This window comes from Colobus angolensis, unplaced genomic scaffold (genome assembly GCF_000951035.1).
Source record: "Colobus angolensis palliatus isolate OR3802 unplaced genomic scaffold, Cang.pa_1.0 Scaffold143, whole genome shotgun sequence".
Classification (NCBI taxonomy): Eukaryota; Metazoa; Chordata; class Mammalia; order Primates; family Cercopithecidae; genus Colobus; species Colobus angolensis.
The window spans coordinates 441,783-457,024 of record NW_012114522.1 but is presented as its reverse complement, the minus strand read 5'-3'; the positions used below and the strand labels follow the sequence as shown (position 1 = coordinate 457,024).

General features: G+C 49.5%; 1 protein-coding gene across 2 annotated transcripts in view; it reads right to left on the bottom strand.

Annotated features, from left to right (window-relative positions):
• Positions 1–15,242, bottom strand: part of RGS12 (regulator of G-protein signaling 12) — a 125,593-nt gene that overhangs the window by 58,180 nt on the left and 52,171 nt on the right. The window contains exon 1 of one of the 2 annotated variants that reach the window (XM_011935377.1): positions 13,672–14,116. The exons of the other annotated variant lie outside the window; for it this stretch is intronic. Within the exon in view, the coding sequence (XP_011790767.1) occupies positions 13,672–13,725 (54 nt within the window). The 5' untranslated portion in view covers positions 13,726–14,116. Of the gene's footprint in view, positions 1–13,671; positions 14,117–15,242 lie in introns of those variants that run through there. 2 annotated transcript variants of the gene reach the window in all.

The following is a 15,242-nucleotide window of genomic DNA, read 5'->3' as shown; positions in this document are numbered from 1 at the left end:
CCGCTACTTCAAAAGGAGAAAAGGGAAATAGGGAAATCCCTGAAATGAGACAAGGAAGGAATAGAGGGGGAAGCAGTTAGAAAATACCAATGCCACTAGGGCTGGCCGGGTACCCCATGGTGAGCCTCGGCCACAGCACGGCTGTCCCCTCAACCTGACACCCTCCATCCAGCTCGGCCATGGCCCTCGGGGAGCAGTGTTGTCCTGGGTGCAACACTCCTGGAAGCCAGATATATGAATGCAAATCCTTCCAGAAAGAAAACAGCCCAACAGGGGCCCTCAGGAGTTCCAAATAGTAACCCCACTTGAATATGAGTTCACTACGAAAAACCCAAGGACAGGCCCAACACGAGTGGGTGTCAGCAGAGACAACAATGAGCAGAGCCTCAGACACTGGAACAATCTAACGCAGAGTGTTGAATAACTATCTGTGAAGCTGTAGAGAAACAAAGGCTGCAGTAGAACAAGAGCACAGTGCAGATCGGAAAAAGAACCAGATGGAAGGAATGTCTGACAGTGAAAATACAATAGGTGAAGTTAAAGATTCAACAGGAAGGCTAAACAGAGAGCAGGCAGTCGAAGAGAGAATGTGGGAACTGGAAGATGGAACTGAAAACAACCACACTGACCACAGCACAGAAGGACAGGCAGAGAACATGAGGAGGAGTGACAGAGAGCAGCAGAGAACTGCGGCAGTCTCCTCAGGATCTGAGGTTCAGAAATGACTGTAGAGAACTCCCGAAGACCATCACCTACAAATGGTGCTGTGAGCAGGACTAAAGCAAGTCGGCAAGACTTTTCAGCAAATCCCGTGATGTTCATCTCCCAAGGCAGTCACAGGAGCTGAGACACCCACCACAGTGGCTCAGCACAGCATCCAGTTGGCACTCAGCAAAGAATTAATTTACTAATCATCAGTGTCGCTTCCGGGCCACGGCTGGGCTTGCCTGTGCTCAGCAGCGGAGCTGAGGAGGAGGCAGAGTGACTGAGGGCTTGTCTCAGCATGAGGAAGGGCAGGGAAGGAGAGGGCACCTTGCAGTTCCTTTCTTCATTTCAAAGAGGGACATTATATCTCTGACAAGAACTTTTAGAATTTATGTCATCAATGCAAGTGGAAAAAATAATGCAAAATGATTTCATAGTATAATCACAAATGTGTAAGATTTTCTTTAAAATGTAAGATCTGTGAAAACACACTCTCAAATACTGAAAAGACATAACTAGCCACACAGGAACAATATCCAAAGCTAACAGCAGTCAATCGCCCTTGAATGGTGAGGTTATGACTATTTTTTGACAAATAAAACTTTGTGGTGTGCAACGGGTGAAGGTGCCAGGTGCTGGCAGGGAAGCCTCTGGCCTTCACATACAGGTGGCTGGACCTCAGTTTACACAGTGCACAGCTGTCTCACTCCCAGGTATATTCATTAAACAAAAGCAGTAAGATTCATGGTAATTATAAATGATCTCTTTGCAAATTAAGTAATCTTGTCGGGAAAGTCATCACCAATTTCTCTGAAAGTATGAAAACTTGGAGGAGGACAGCAGTTCGATGTCCAGGTGATATGGTTTGGCTGTGTCCCCAACCAAATCTCATCTTGTAGTTCCCATAATCCCGTGTTGTGGGAGGGACCCGGTGGGAGGTAACTGAATCATGGGAACAGTTACCCTCATGCTGTTCTTGTGAGAGTGAGTGAGTTCTCACAAGATTGGATGGTTTTATAAGGGGTTATTCCCTCTTTTGCTCAGCACTTCTCTCTCCTGCCACCATGTGAAGAAGGACGTGTTTGCTTTCCCTTCTGCCATGATTGTAAGTTCCCTGAGGCCTCCCCAGCCATGCAGAGCTGTGAGTCAATTAAACCCATTTCCTTTATAAATTACCTCGTCTCAGGTGTTTCTTCATAGGAGCCTGAGAACAGACTAATACAGTAAATTTGTACCAGAAGTAGGGTGCTGCCATAAAGATGCCTGATAATGTGCAAGTGACTTTGGAACGGGGTAACAGGCAGAGGTTGGAACTGTTTGGAGGATTCAGAAGAAGACAGGAAAATGTGGGAAAGTTTGGAACTTCCTAGAGACTTGGAAGGTTCAGAAGACAGAAATATGTGTGAAAATTTGAACTTCCTAGAGATCTGTTGAATGGCTTTGACCAAAATGCTGACAGTGATATAGACAATGAAGTCCAGGCTGAGGTGGTCTCAGATAGAGATGAGGAACTTGTTGGGAACTGGAGTAATGGTCACTCTTGCTATGCTTTAGCAAAGAGACTGATGGCACTTTGTCCCTGCCCTAGAGATCTGTGGAACTTTGAACTTGAGAGAGATGATTCAGGGTATCTGGCAGAAGAAATATCTAAGTAGCAAAGCATTCAAGAGGAAGCAGAGCATAGAAGTTTGAAAAATGTGCAGCCTGACGATGTGATAGAAAAGAAAAAATTTCTGGGGAGAAATTCAAGCCTGCTGCATAAATTTGCCTAAGTAATAATGAGCCAAAAGTTAATCACCAAAACAATGATGAAAATGTCTCCAGTGCACATCAGAGACCCTTGGGGCAGCACCTCCCATCACAGGCCTGGAGGCCTAGGAGGGAAAAATGGTTTCCTGGGTTGGGCCCAGAGCCTCCCTGCTCTAGGCAGCCTCAGGACATGGTGCCCTGAATCCCAGCTGCTTCAGCTCCAGCCATGGATAAAAGAGGCCAATGTACAGCTCAGGCCATTGCTTCAGAGGGTGAAAGCCTCAAGCCTTGGCAGCTTACATGTGGTACTGGGCAAAGAAGTCAAGAATTGAGGTTTGGGAACCTCTGCCTAGATTTCAGAGGATGCATGGAAATGCCTGGATGTCCATGCAGAAGTTTGCTGCAGGGGTGGGGCCCTCATGCAGAACCTCTGCTAGGGCAGTGTGAAAGGGAAATGTGGGGTCAGAGTCCCCACACAGAGTCCCCACTGGGACACTTCCTAGTAGAGCTGTGAGAAGAGGGCCACCCTCCTTCACACCTCAGAATGGTAGATCCACCAACAGCTTGCACCATGCACCTGGAAAAGCTGCAAACACTCAATGCCAGCCCATGAAAGCAGCTGGGAGGGGAGGTGTATCCTGCAAAGCCACAGAGGCAGAGCTGCCCAAGGCCGTGGGAGCCCACCTCTTGCATCAGCATGCCCTGGATGTGGGACACGGAGTCAAAGGAGATCATTTCGGTTTAATGACTGCCCTATTGGATTCTGGACTTGCATAGGGCCTGTAGCCACTTTGTTATGGCCAATTTCTCCCACTTGGAGTGGGGGTATATACCCAATGCCTGTACTCCCATTGTATCTTGGAAGTAACTAATTTGCTTTTGATTTTACAGGTTCATAGGCAGAAGGGACTTGCCTTGTCTCAGATGAGACTCTGAACTTGGACTTTTGAGTTAATGCCAGAATGAGTTAAGACGTTGGGGGACTGTTGGAAGGGCATGATTGTGCTTCAAAATGTGAGGATATGAGATTTTGGAGGGGTCAGGGGTGGAACAATGTGGTTTGGCTATGTCACCACCCAAACCTCATCTTGAATCAGAGTTCCCATAATCCCCATGTGTCATGGGAGGGACTCAGCGGGAGGTAATTGAATCATGGGGGGCAGTTACCCCCTGGTGATAGTGAGTGAGTTCTCATGAGAGCTGATGGTTTTATACGGGGCTTTCCCATTTTTGCTTGGCACTTCTCTCTCCTACTGCCATATGAAGAAGGACATGTTTGCTTCCCTTTCATCATGATTATAAGTTCCCTGAGGCCTCCCCAGCCATGTGAAACTGTGAGTCAATTAAACCCTTTCCCTTAAAAATTACCCAGTCTCAAGTATTTCTTCATAGCAGCATGAGAACAGACTAACAGGTAATATTAAATTTTTATTTAAGGTATGCAATGTGATATTTTAATATATGTATATACAGTAATACGATTATCACAATCAAGCAAATTAACATGTACCTCTATCACCTCACTTAGTTACCATTTTTGAGTGTGGTGAGAATCTATTCTCTTAGCAAATTAAGATGTACTCTCGTAGCAAATTTCAAGCATACAATAAATGCAACATTATTAACTACAACTACCAAGCTGTACATTAGATCTCTAGAACTTATTCATCTTATAAATGGATGTTTGTACCCTGTGTCCAACATCTCTCCACCACAACCCCCAGGCATTGGTAAGCACCAATCTACTCTCTGTATCCATGAATTCAAGGCTTTTTTTTTTTTTTTTTTTGAGACGGAGTCTCACTCTGTCGCCCAGGCTGGAGTGTGGTGGCGCGATCTCGGCTCACTGCAAGCTCCACCTCCTGGGTTCACGTCATTCTCCTGCCTCAGCCTCCCAAGTAGCTGGGACTACAGGTGCCTGCCGCCTCGCCTGGCTATTTTTTTGTATTTTTTAGTAGAGACGGGGTTTCACCGTGTTAGCCAGGATGGTCTCGATCTCCTGACCTCGTGATCCGCCTGTCTTGGCCTCCCAAAGTGTTGGGATTACAGGCATGAGCCACCGCGCCCAGCCAAATTCAATGTTTTTGGAGTCCACATATAAGTGAAGCCACACATGTTTGGCTTCATTCATGTTGTTGCAGGAGTTCCTTTAAGGTAGAATATGCTATTCTTGTTCTCTCTCTAAACACACACACACACACACACACACACACACACGCACACATACACATACACATATATGTTGCATATTCCTTTATCCCTTAGGTTTTCATATCTTAGCTACTGTGATTAACGCTTCCATGAACATGGGAGCACAACTATGAGAGACTGATTTTATTTCCTCTGGAGATATACCCAGTAGTGGATCATATGGTAGTTCCATATTTAAATTTTTCAAGGAACCTCCACGCTGTTTTCCACAATGGCTGTACAATTTACATTCCCACCAATAGTGTAAGGGTTCCCTCTTCTCCTATCCTCACCCACACTTGTTATCTTTTGCCTTTCTGATAACAGCCATTCTACAGGCATGCAGTGACAGCTCACTGTTGTGACTGCATTTCTCTGATGATGGGTGATGCTGAGACCTCTGCATATACCTATTGGCCATCTGTAGAGTTTGTTTGGAAAAATGTCTACTATGGCCCTTTGCCATTTTTTAATTGGGTTACTTGATTTTTGCCACTGAGTTGTATGAGTTCCTTACGTACTTGGATATTAACCCCTTACTGGATATGCAGTTTGCAAATATTTTCTCCCATTCACAGGTTCCTTTTTCATTTTGTTGGTTGTTTCCTTTGTTGTACAGAAACTTTTTACTTCAATGTAATCCCAATTGTTTACTTTTAGTTTGTTGCTTATTCTTTTAGTGTCATGTCCAAAAAAAAATCATTGCCAGGACTGATGTCATGGAGCTTTCCCCTGTGTTTTCTCCTAGGAGTTTTTTTTGGTTTCAGGTCTTAAGTGCCTTTAATCCATTTGTGAGCTGATGTTTGTGTATGGTGTGTGATGAGGACCCCATTTCTCCACATGACTTCAGGGGCAGCCATTCCCACATCTCCTGGCACATGTGGACCACTGTAAACATGTTTATGAATTAAAGCACAACATTCTTAATGTGTACTCTCATACACAGTACTATTTGTATTAATAACTTGTTTCCATTGGCCTATACTTCTTGGATTCTTCCCAAATTTCCATATATACACATTATACTTACAAAAAAGTATAGTCACAAAAACAAAGTCACCCATGGAAAAACATCCCAGTAAGTCAGCATTTTTTGGTGCTTACAATTTAAACATATACCATAATTAAACAGCTATAAAAATTTCTATAACACGCCTCCAGAATTGGAATTTACACTAAAGTAAATACATTTCTGTTTTAAGGAAACTGACAAAGTATTTTAAAATGTAACTTAAATCCGCACAATCTCTGCTCCTCCGCGGGTCTCTTGAACATGTCAGCTCAGCTGACAAGGACTCAATTGCTCCTCTGCAGGAAGTCTGTCTGGGCCACACACATCCATGGATATCATGGATATTTTATTTTGAAATTAATGTTTTGAAAGTTTTAAAATATTAATGTGAATAGTGTCACATGAGGACTCTAACCTTTATTAAGGTTTATTCTGTCAGTAACACTAGACAAAAGGAATTATTAGAACATATAATTTCCAAATTTTATTGAGTTACAGTAATATACTGTAGTATAAATTTTCATTTTGAGCCACTGACAAAATTTTCTACCTTGAACATAAAAACTATTCAATCACCACATGATGTTCCTAAAATAAGGCAACAAAGGCCTGCAAGTTCCTCAAATGCATTAAATGTTTTCAGTGCAAAGAGAAGAAATATAAATAAATGAATTAAGAATTTAATAATCAGCTGGGCATGGTGACTCATGCCTATAATCCCAGCACTTTAGGAGGCTGAGAAAGGAGGATCACTTGAGCTCAGGAGTTCGAGACCAGCCTGGGCAACATGGCAAGACACTGCCTCTACAAAAAATACAAAAATTAGCTGGGTGTGGTGGTGTGTGCCTATAGCCCCAGCTACGTGGGGGCTGAGGCAGGAGTATCGCTTGAGCCCCCTAAGTGGCTGGGACTCTGATGGCTCCTGCACAGAGGGACCCAGTCCTTTCTAGCTGGAAGAAAGTCAAAGCTGCAGTGAGCCATGATCACACCACTGCACTCCAGCCTGGGTGGGAAAGTGAAACCCGGTCTCAAAAAAAAAGAGAATTTAACAATCCAACTTGCACCTAATATATGCTTTACCTTTTAAAATTTCATCCTTTACATTTCAAGACAATCTCTTGCTGGACTAAATGCAGAAGAGCACAGCATCCACACCAGAGGCTGAGGCCTTGGAAAGGTGCATCTGGGAGGTTCTCTGAGGCTGAGTGTAGCACAGAGAGACTATTCAGGAGAGGATGCCCTGGCTTGGTGGCTCACTGTACTCCCACATGCTGGGCCGCTCTCTGCTCCACTAGCCATGACCCTCCAAGGAGCCGGCAAATCAATTCAGAGTCTGTGAGCAGCATGTTAAAAAATGAAATGAGATAAAACAGAACAACATGGAAGGGAAGCATGCGACATGTCTCCAGGACCGTGCTGTCCATGGACCCCACTTCTGAGCTGCAAGTCCGTGCGTGGACACAGTGCAAGTGCATGCCTGTGTGCAGGATCTTGGGGGACATGTGTCTCCCCTGAGGGTGGCAGCACAAGGACTCCGATGACCCCTGGACAGAGGGACCCAGTCCCCTCCTGCTCTGTCTGCCTCTCCACTCCTCAGCATGGTGCCCTCCTCACTGCAGCCCAGCTCCCACGTGCAACCTCGCCTGGCAGCGCGGCTGCCACAGCCTACGGGGAGGGCAGTACACCTGGTGCTGAGACACAGACCTGCACTTCTCCCTTTAAAGTGTGTGTGTGCTTCCTCCCTTTAAAGTGTGTGTGTGTGTGTGTGTGTGTGTGTGTGTGTGTGTTCCAAGGAGCTTCTCAACCTTGAATAAAATCAGAAGGAACTGAACCGGAGCAAAAACCACAATGACAGCATCTTTCAAAGCAGCAGCAGCTAATATTCATTTCATATCCTTGGTGGAGCCTAAGATAATACGTCCTGACAACTTTTGACCCCAAAGTAGTGCCCTCCTGGGGCAGCAGTAGGGGCCATCTGACTTTGGGATGCTCCTCCTTGTCACACCATAACCCTCTGTTGGGACAAACACCACACAGGCCTTTGCCCTCCTCAGCTCACCCAGTCTCAGAAGCCAAGGGCCCTCCAACACGCAGACAGGTGGCAGGCTGCCAGGCATCCAGGCCGACATTCGTGATTTAGGTTCCCCATGTGGCAGTGCCAACTCCCCACAAGGAAAGATGAGTGTAAAAGTCAGCTGTGCTGAGAGGCTCTGGGCAGGGACTGGCACTAACACAGCTGGCCACCAGGAGCTCATCCCATGTTGGAGATGAGGCTGGAGATGAGGGCTGGAGATGAGGCTGGAGATCAGACTGGAGATGAGGGATGGAGATGAGGCTGGAGATGAGGTTGGAGATGAGGCTGGAGATAAGGGCTGGAGATGAGGGATGGAGACGAGGGCTGGAGAAGAGGGGTGGAGATGAGGCTGAAGATGAGGTTGGAGATGAGGCTGGAGATGAGGGCTGGAGATGAGGCTAGAGATGAGGGGTGGAGAGGAGGGCTGGAGATGAGGACTGGAGATCAGACTGGAGATGAGGGCTGGAGACGAGGCTGGAGATGAGGCTGGAGACAAGGGATGGAGGCGAGGGGTGGAGATGAGGGGTGGAGAGGAGGGCTGGAGATGAGGCTGGAGATGAGGGTTGGAGATGAGGCTGGAGATGAGGGTTGGAGATGAGGCTGGAGATGAGGCTAGAGATAAGGGCTGGAGATGAGGGGTGGAGATGAGGGGTGGAGAGGAGGGCTGGAGATGAGGACTGGAGATTAGACTGGAGATGAGGGGTGGAGATGAGGCTGGAGATGAGGGTTGGAGATGAGGCTGGAGATTAGGCTGAAGATGAGGGCTGGAGATGAGGCCTGGAGATGAGGGGTGGAGATGAGGGCTGGAGATGAGGGGTGGAGATGAGGCTGGAGATGAAGCTGGAGATGAGGCTGGAGATGAGGGCCGGAGATGAGGGGTGGAGATGAGGGCTGGAGATGAGGGGTGGAGATGAGGTCTGGAGATGAGGGCTGGAGATGAGGGCTGGAGATGAGGGCCGGAGATGAAGCTGGAGATGAGGTTGGAGATGAGGGCCGGAGATGAAGCTGGAGATGAGGCTGGAGATAAGGGTTGAAGATGAGGGCTGAAGATGAGGCTGGAGCCCACACCCAGGGAAACGTTTCTTCATATGAACTAAGACTCAGCAACTGTCTCAAAATGACCTCCTGTGCAGCTAAGCACTGGTCTCCGAGCCTCCTGTCTCCCTCAGGCTGGCCCTTGAGCTCCGACCCCTCCTGGCAGCCCCCTTGGCGGTGCCTGGCATACCCAAGGGTTGGTTACAGGGTTATGAACTGCCCTGCCCACAGGGACAGGTGGTGCATGGCAAACGCAAGCTGAGAACTCTCCCACTCACGTGGCAAAGCATCTGCTGAGCTCCCACGACACAGCGAGCCATCCTGAGATGCTGGATGGACAAAACAAACACGGGAACCGAACTGGCAGCCCTGCCCCACAGAGCCCAGTCCAAGGCAGAAAGCCATAGGGCATAGAGCAGGGGCGGCTAGGATGGCACTGCTCATTCTGGCAGGTGCATGGTTCCGCGGTGCTCCAGGCAAGAGATGGGGACAAGCGCACGCTGCAGCAATGGGGGTGAGAAAGTGGAAACTCAGGGATTTTGAAGGCCGAGCCCAGGAGCTTGCTGACGTGGAGTATTAGAGGGTGTGGGCTCAAGCAGAAGGGACAGGGCCAGCCCTTCTTGAGAGGCAGGAGACTGAGGGAGGGGTACACTGGAGGCGAGGGGAGAATCCAAGTCATGTTTGGGACTTAAGTCTGAGGGGCCTCCTGGATGTCTGAGGAGGCACGGTGAGAAGATGTGGACCTGTCACTGAGGCCGGGGCCCAGGACGGAGGTGCCCACTGCAGGGGCAGGTTGGGAGGGCAGCATGTGAGGGATGAATCGAGCCTGTCATGGAAGGTGGTGGAGGAAGGAGACCTGTCCCCGCCCAGCCCAGGCCTCCCCCTGAAGACCTGACAGTGGTGAGAAGTCAGTGGAGTCGGAGGGGAAGAGGGGAACCCGGAGGGCGCTGCTGTAGAAGCCCAAGGAAAGCTGGTCCAGCACTCGAAGCGCAGCAGCTCCCGCTGTCTAGAGAGGCCGGGTCTCTGCATCATGTGCAGGATGGCAAAAGCGTTGCAAGGAACCTCAACCAGCCTCCACATCCGCCCAACAGAGACCGGGACGCCTGCATTCACAGAGCTGCATGGGACACGATAGAAGAAGGTGCTGAGTGCTCAAGGGCCTTGCCATGCGAGCTCGTCGCCTTTCTCCTCAGAACCCAGGAGAAAGGGGTGGGGGTTTCTGCCTGAGAAGGATACACCTCTGAGTACATAACATGGACGGACAGCTTACAGCATAAGGTGTCCAATTTTTTAATGAAAAGAAGGGGAAAAAGGTGAAAACAGAAATTTATTAAAACAGTTTCTCAAATATACTTGGAGCTTTCCTCATATAGATGACAAGACTCAGAGCATCATAAAATGAGGGAAGAATCTGCAACCAGCATGTGAAATGGGATGCATGGATGCTTGCCAGCACAGACTCCAGGCCCTCCTGCACCAGGCTCAGGGCAACAGAGGTCTGGGGCAAAAGGCAAGCTGACCGACACGGTAGGACACAGGCAGGCAGAGGCCAGGCACATGGCCACAGCACACAGGGCACGCCCTGCAATCCCAGTGCCAGTCAGCACTGCACTTCAGGGTCCCAAAGGAGCGTGGGCACATGAGGGCCATTTGGGAGACACGGTCAGTGACACTGGTGAGAGAGACCAGGTTAATCCAGAATAGAAAAGAGACACGGTGAAAGGCAAAAACCTTCCTTGATGGCCCACCAAGCCCACCCTACAGAGGCTCACAAATCACCCAGCAGAGGTGTCCGCAGACATGTCAGCCCAGGCACGTCAGCCCAGGCATGCCCCCGAATCCCTCTGGTGTCCTGCAGCGGCCACCAGCCATGCCCCCTGCCACCAGCCTCAGCCCCTAACAAACCTGGTCCCACGGGGGCTGGGACTCTCTGTGGGAGGACCCTGGAACCTGGCCCCGCCTGCCCGCCCACAGCAGACTCGTGAGGGAAGGGTGAAGGTTCCAGTCAAATGGCATGGGGGCCCAAAGGCTGCAGCCAGAGTCACTGCCACGTGTCGCCAGCGGCCACCGCCTCCTCTTGACCATACTCCGTCTTCCTCATTATCCTTTCACTTCCCCAGGCTCCGACACAGGCCCTGCCCTCTTCCCTGCGTGAGCATCTGTCTGCCTCAAGCCTCACTGTCAGGTCTCACCGTACCCTCTGCATGACCACAGCCGCGCCGGGCCGCAGACTGCAGCAGCTCCCACGCCTCCCTCTCCTGCCCTTCCTCAGTGGCCATGGTCTCCACACTGCCTACAAGAGAACATTCCACGTTTTTAAACAGTGCAACCCTTTTTAAGATTTTTAAAATATTAAACAGAACATCAATGCCCGAAGGGGAAAGAAGCCCCGCGGTCTCTGGAAAGTTCTTTCTGTCACACTCTGGCAGCCTGAAGACAAGCCCATGCTGAGAGAAATGAAGACAAATCTACACTGCACCTCACGTGCTCCCAAATCTCTAAAGGGCTTTGCCTTGAGAAACAAAGTTTCTGCCAAGTTTCCGACACTGCAGAACTTCTTTTCATGAAGGAAGGAAAGGAAACCCTGAGACATCACAAAACCACACCCTGACGGCTGCCGCCACCTCCATGCCGGTCACACAGGGCACAGCTGGGGGACCCAGTGTGTATGCGCCCGAGGCGGCCTCTGACAGCTGAGGACCGGAGTCAAACCCCTAGCTCACACACAGGAGGAACGTCGGGGAAGCCAACGCTCAGGCGGCTCGGCGACAACTGTCACGCTCGTCCAGCCGTGCCAGTGGGGCCTTCACCTGGGCACTCACTTGCAGTGGGGACTTGTTCCCACGACTCAGAGGAGAGGTGGAACTGCCCCGGAAAGTCCCACCCAGGACCCTGTGACAGCCACAGGCTGACTGAATGGCTGCTGCCTGCCAGGGAGGCTCAAGCTGGGCTTCCCAGGGCTGCAGGAGCCGCCCAGCCCAGAGCAGCCACCCCACAGCAGGGCACCCTGGGAGGGGTGTGCAGGCAGACAGCAAGGGCTCTCTTCCTCTGGGCAATTCCTATTTCTTTGGGGCTGGGGTCTCGGTGCCTCCTCTCAGCATCTAACTAGTGTCAGAGCCTGCAATACCTGACGCCACGTGGTTTATGAAACAGGATGAGATGCCCTGATTAGGTGATGGGCACGGGTATCTTCCTGGCCTGCCGAAGCCAGGGAGCCAGGGATTGATTGATCTGGCCAGCCAGAACCTCTATTCTCTCCAAGTGGAAATCCCGGCAGCTCCCCCGTGTGCTCTTTGAATGGAGTAGGGCAACAGCTCCTAGAAAGGCGGGGACGTCCTCCCCTCAGGATGAGGGGACCTGGAGATACACGGGCCTCCGAAAGAGTGCTGCTGCAGACACAGACGGCAGCACCCCAGCATTCCCTGACCCTCCCATTTTTTAGAACAACTACCTGACGCTCAGAGGGAGAAGCAATTCTGCCGACCCCAGAGGCTTTCCAGCCCCTCATCTGCTGGCCAGAGCCCAGACAGGCAGAGCTGCAGCAGAGACGACCACCCACCCGCTGTGCCTCCGACTGAGAGAGGGGGAGTCGCTCACTTCTGATGCCTGGCGACCACATCAGCCAGATTCCAATACGCTCGCGTGAACAACTTATCTGCCAGTATAAGCATTTGCAAGAGCTTCAAAAGGAAGTCCAAATCATGTAAACGGGCACTTACAAAGACAGGTTTTTAACGACTTTACTCGGAATAAAAAACAAAATTTTCTACAACTTGCCTGGATATACACTGAGATGAAAGTGCTGCCTACACAGACGTACAAATGGCTAACTGATTAACTGGCCCACTAAACCCATGACAGCTCCAAAATTCACTTTCCGATGCAGGATATGAAATAGAGGTTACAGGAACACATTCCTCCTGCACCAAGACAGCCAGAGGCGGCCCACAGCAGGCACACCCCAAAGAAGACCAAAGCTGCTCCTTCAGCCTCGCGCAGCTTCACCTTCCAAGCCGCCTTCCAAATGCACAGAAAGCTGGTTGATTTCATCAGACTCATGCTGGCCCTGCCCAGCAGACCCACGTCTATTTCCCACTTAAAAGGAAGGACACAGCTCATTTTCCTGTTCCCAACCTCCATGCCCCTCATCTCTACACTAGTAGTTTCTCCTTTCGTTCTCTACAGAAGACTTTAATTAGATATTAGAAAAACATTAAGATTATACAATTCCCAGAAAAGAATGAATTCAAAATCAGTGCCCAGTAATTACTAAGACTTCTGTACATAATTTAAATTTATTTTTATCTCTACATCAACCCAGCCATAAGAGGAAAATAGAAATTATTTTTATTTCATCTCAAATCTTTTAAAAAGCCATTTTAGAGTAACTTCAACTTCATAAGCTCATATAGTAATCACCAATATGATCTATAGTAGCTACCTATATGCACATTAGCCAAATCAACTCATTACATTTAGAAATGTAAGCTACCATCATTTAAAGAGCCTAAGATTTTGATATATTTATCTAGCCTAAAATTAATATTTCAACAAAATCAATTCACTCACATCTTCCAAATCTATGAGAATTACTATGGTAAAGGAAAGAAAAACATCCGATGCCTTCTGTAAGTTCTAACTTAAAACCTGGCAGCTCGGGCTCCCGAAGGGTTGAGGCTGGCGGCCGGGTGTGTGGGGCCCGGGACGCGCTGCAGTCCCAGAGCCTCGGCCGAGCCTCCGCAGCACTCGCTTTGAGCTGTGGTGCAGACACATGAAAAGCACTTCCAAAGCTTATCCTTACAAGCATTTGCAAGTCCCATGGCTGCCACTCGCTAAAACAGGATAACCAGGGTGCCACGCTTTCTTACCACTGATTAAATGAAAAGAAAAAGCCAGAATAACTTACCTGCTGGTCATTGGAAACGTGCGTTTCGTTTGACAACTCTTTTCCCAAATTCATTGTAAGGCACCAAGCCACACTAGGCACCCGGGTCTAAGACACACCATTCAACACCGCAGCTTGTGCGTGTCAGAAAAGTTTAGAGGCATTTCCGATGAAGTTCCCTCTCGCTCCCTTCGTAACCCATGGCAACAGGACACTGCAGGAAGCTGTGGCTTGCCAGGGTTTCAGACTCTATCTCAATTGTCTCATCCAAAGAAAGAAACGTCATTTACATAAATCACGCTGTGAGATCATTTTTAAACTATTTCCTCTACCAAATCAGAAGAATAAAACTTCGGCCGATAGGGATAATTTCTCAGTCAGTAAAACAGCTGCAGAGAATTTGTTTTTTTTTTAGCATCGTGGTGCAGTTCACAACCTTAATTACAGTTGCCAATGATTCTATTCTAAGCCTCCACATGCACCAGCTTACTGGGTGGCAGCCAGCGGGATCTGGCATATGCCTAAAGCCCTCTCAGTGCTATCTGTATTCCGTGATCTGCTCTGCCCACCCTCCAAATATATGAAACAACCAGAAAGCAAGGGAACCATGATGGATCCTGGCTCTAAAAAGGAAGGAGGAAAGAAAAAGAAAACTATTTATAAAGCTTAGGGATCACGGCAAAATTATGTTAATTTTCTAGAGATTTAGGGGTAAACCGCTCACCCCAAAGTGCTTCCCTGCTGTCAAAATCATGCAGAATGGGCCATCTAGGGTCTCAGTCTAGGCTCTAGGAATCCTAACCCTGAACCATTAGATTAGGGGACGCTTCACCATTAGAGCTGGGGAAGTTTCTTGCCCAGAAACTGCAAACTCAGTGCCCACAGGGCCACCAGGCTAGGTCCATGACTCTGGGGTCTGGGGTCTGGGGTCAGGCTGCCAGCTGGTAAGGCACTGTGCCAGCTTTGCTTCTGCCTTTCTGTGGAGGAACACGAGCATTCCCAACACAAGAGTGTTCAGTGAGCAGAACTCACCGCACTGGGTACAGGCTGCGTTCCACAAATGCACAATGGCTGCTTGCAGAATGCTCGGCAGCTCACGCTTCCTTAGAAGGCTTTTCCCAGGAGCTGTGCACGTAACAAAAGTGTGGGGGAGTCCAGGAGCAGGCAGGCGCCCAGCCACACCCCCAGCAAGTGGAGGAATCACCCCAAGGCAGCCATACCTCCCTCTGCACAGCTGCTCCTCGCTGGAAGGGGCGCCACCTCCGCTTCTGTCACCAGCCCAGGAAGGGGCTCCCACCCAAGCTACTGGGACTCGCAGTCAGCCCCATAGGTCTGGAGTGGACTCATAAGCCTTGTTCCACGGCAGGGCCTCGCCTCTACCTACCATGGCCCCACCCACTTCCCCTGGGCTCTGGGCCAGAGGGTCTACATTAGGTACGATAGGCATGGCAGGCAGTGTGACAGAAGGTGGAGCACGCATAGACCAGGCCCCCAGACCACATCATCATTCCTGGGCTAAGCCACATCTCTCCGACAAAACCAGCATCCTCGTCCCCTGCCCTCCCGTCAGCACCATGCACCCAGCCCCCCCC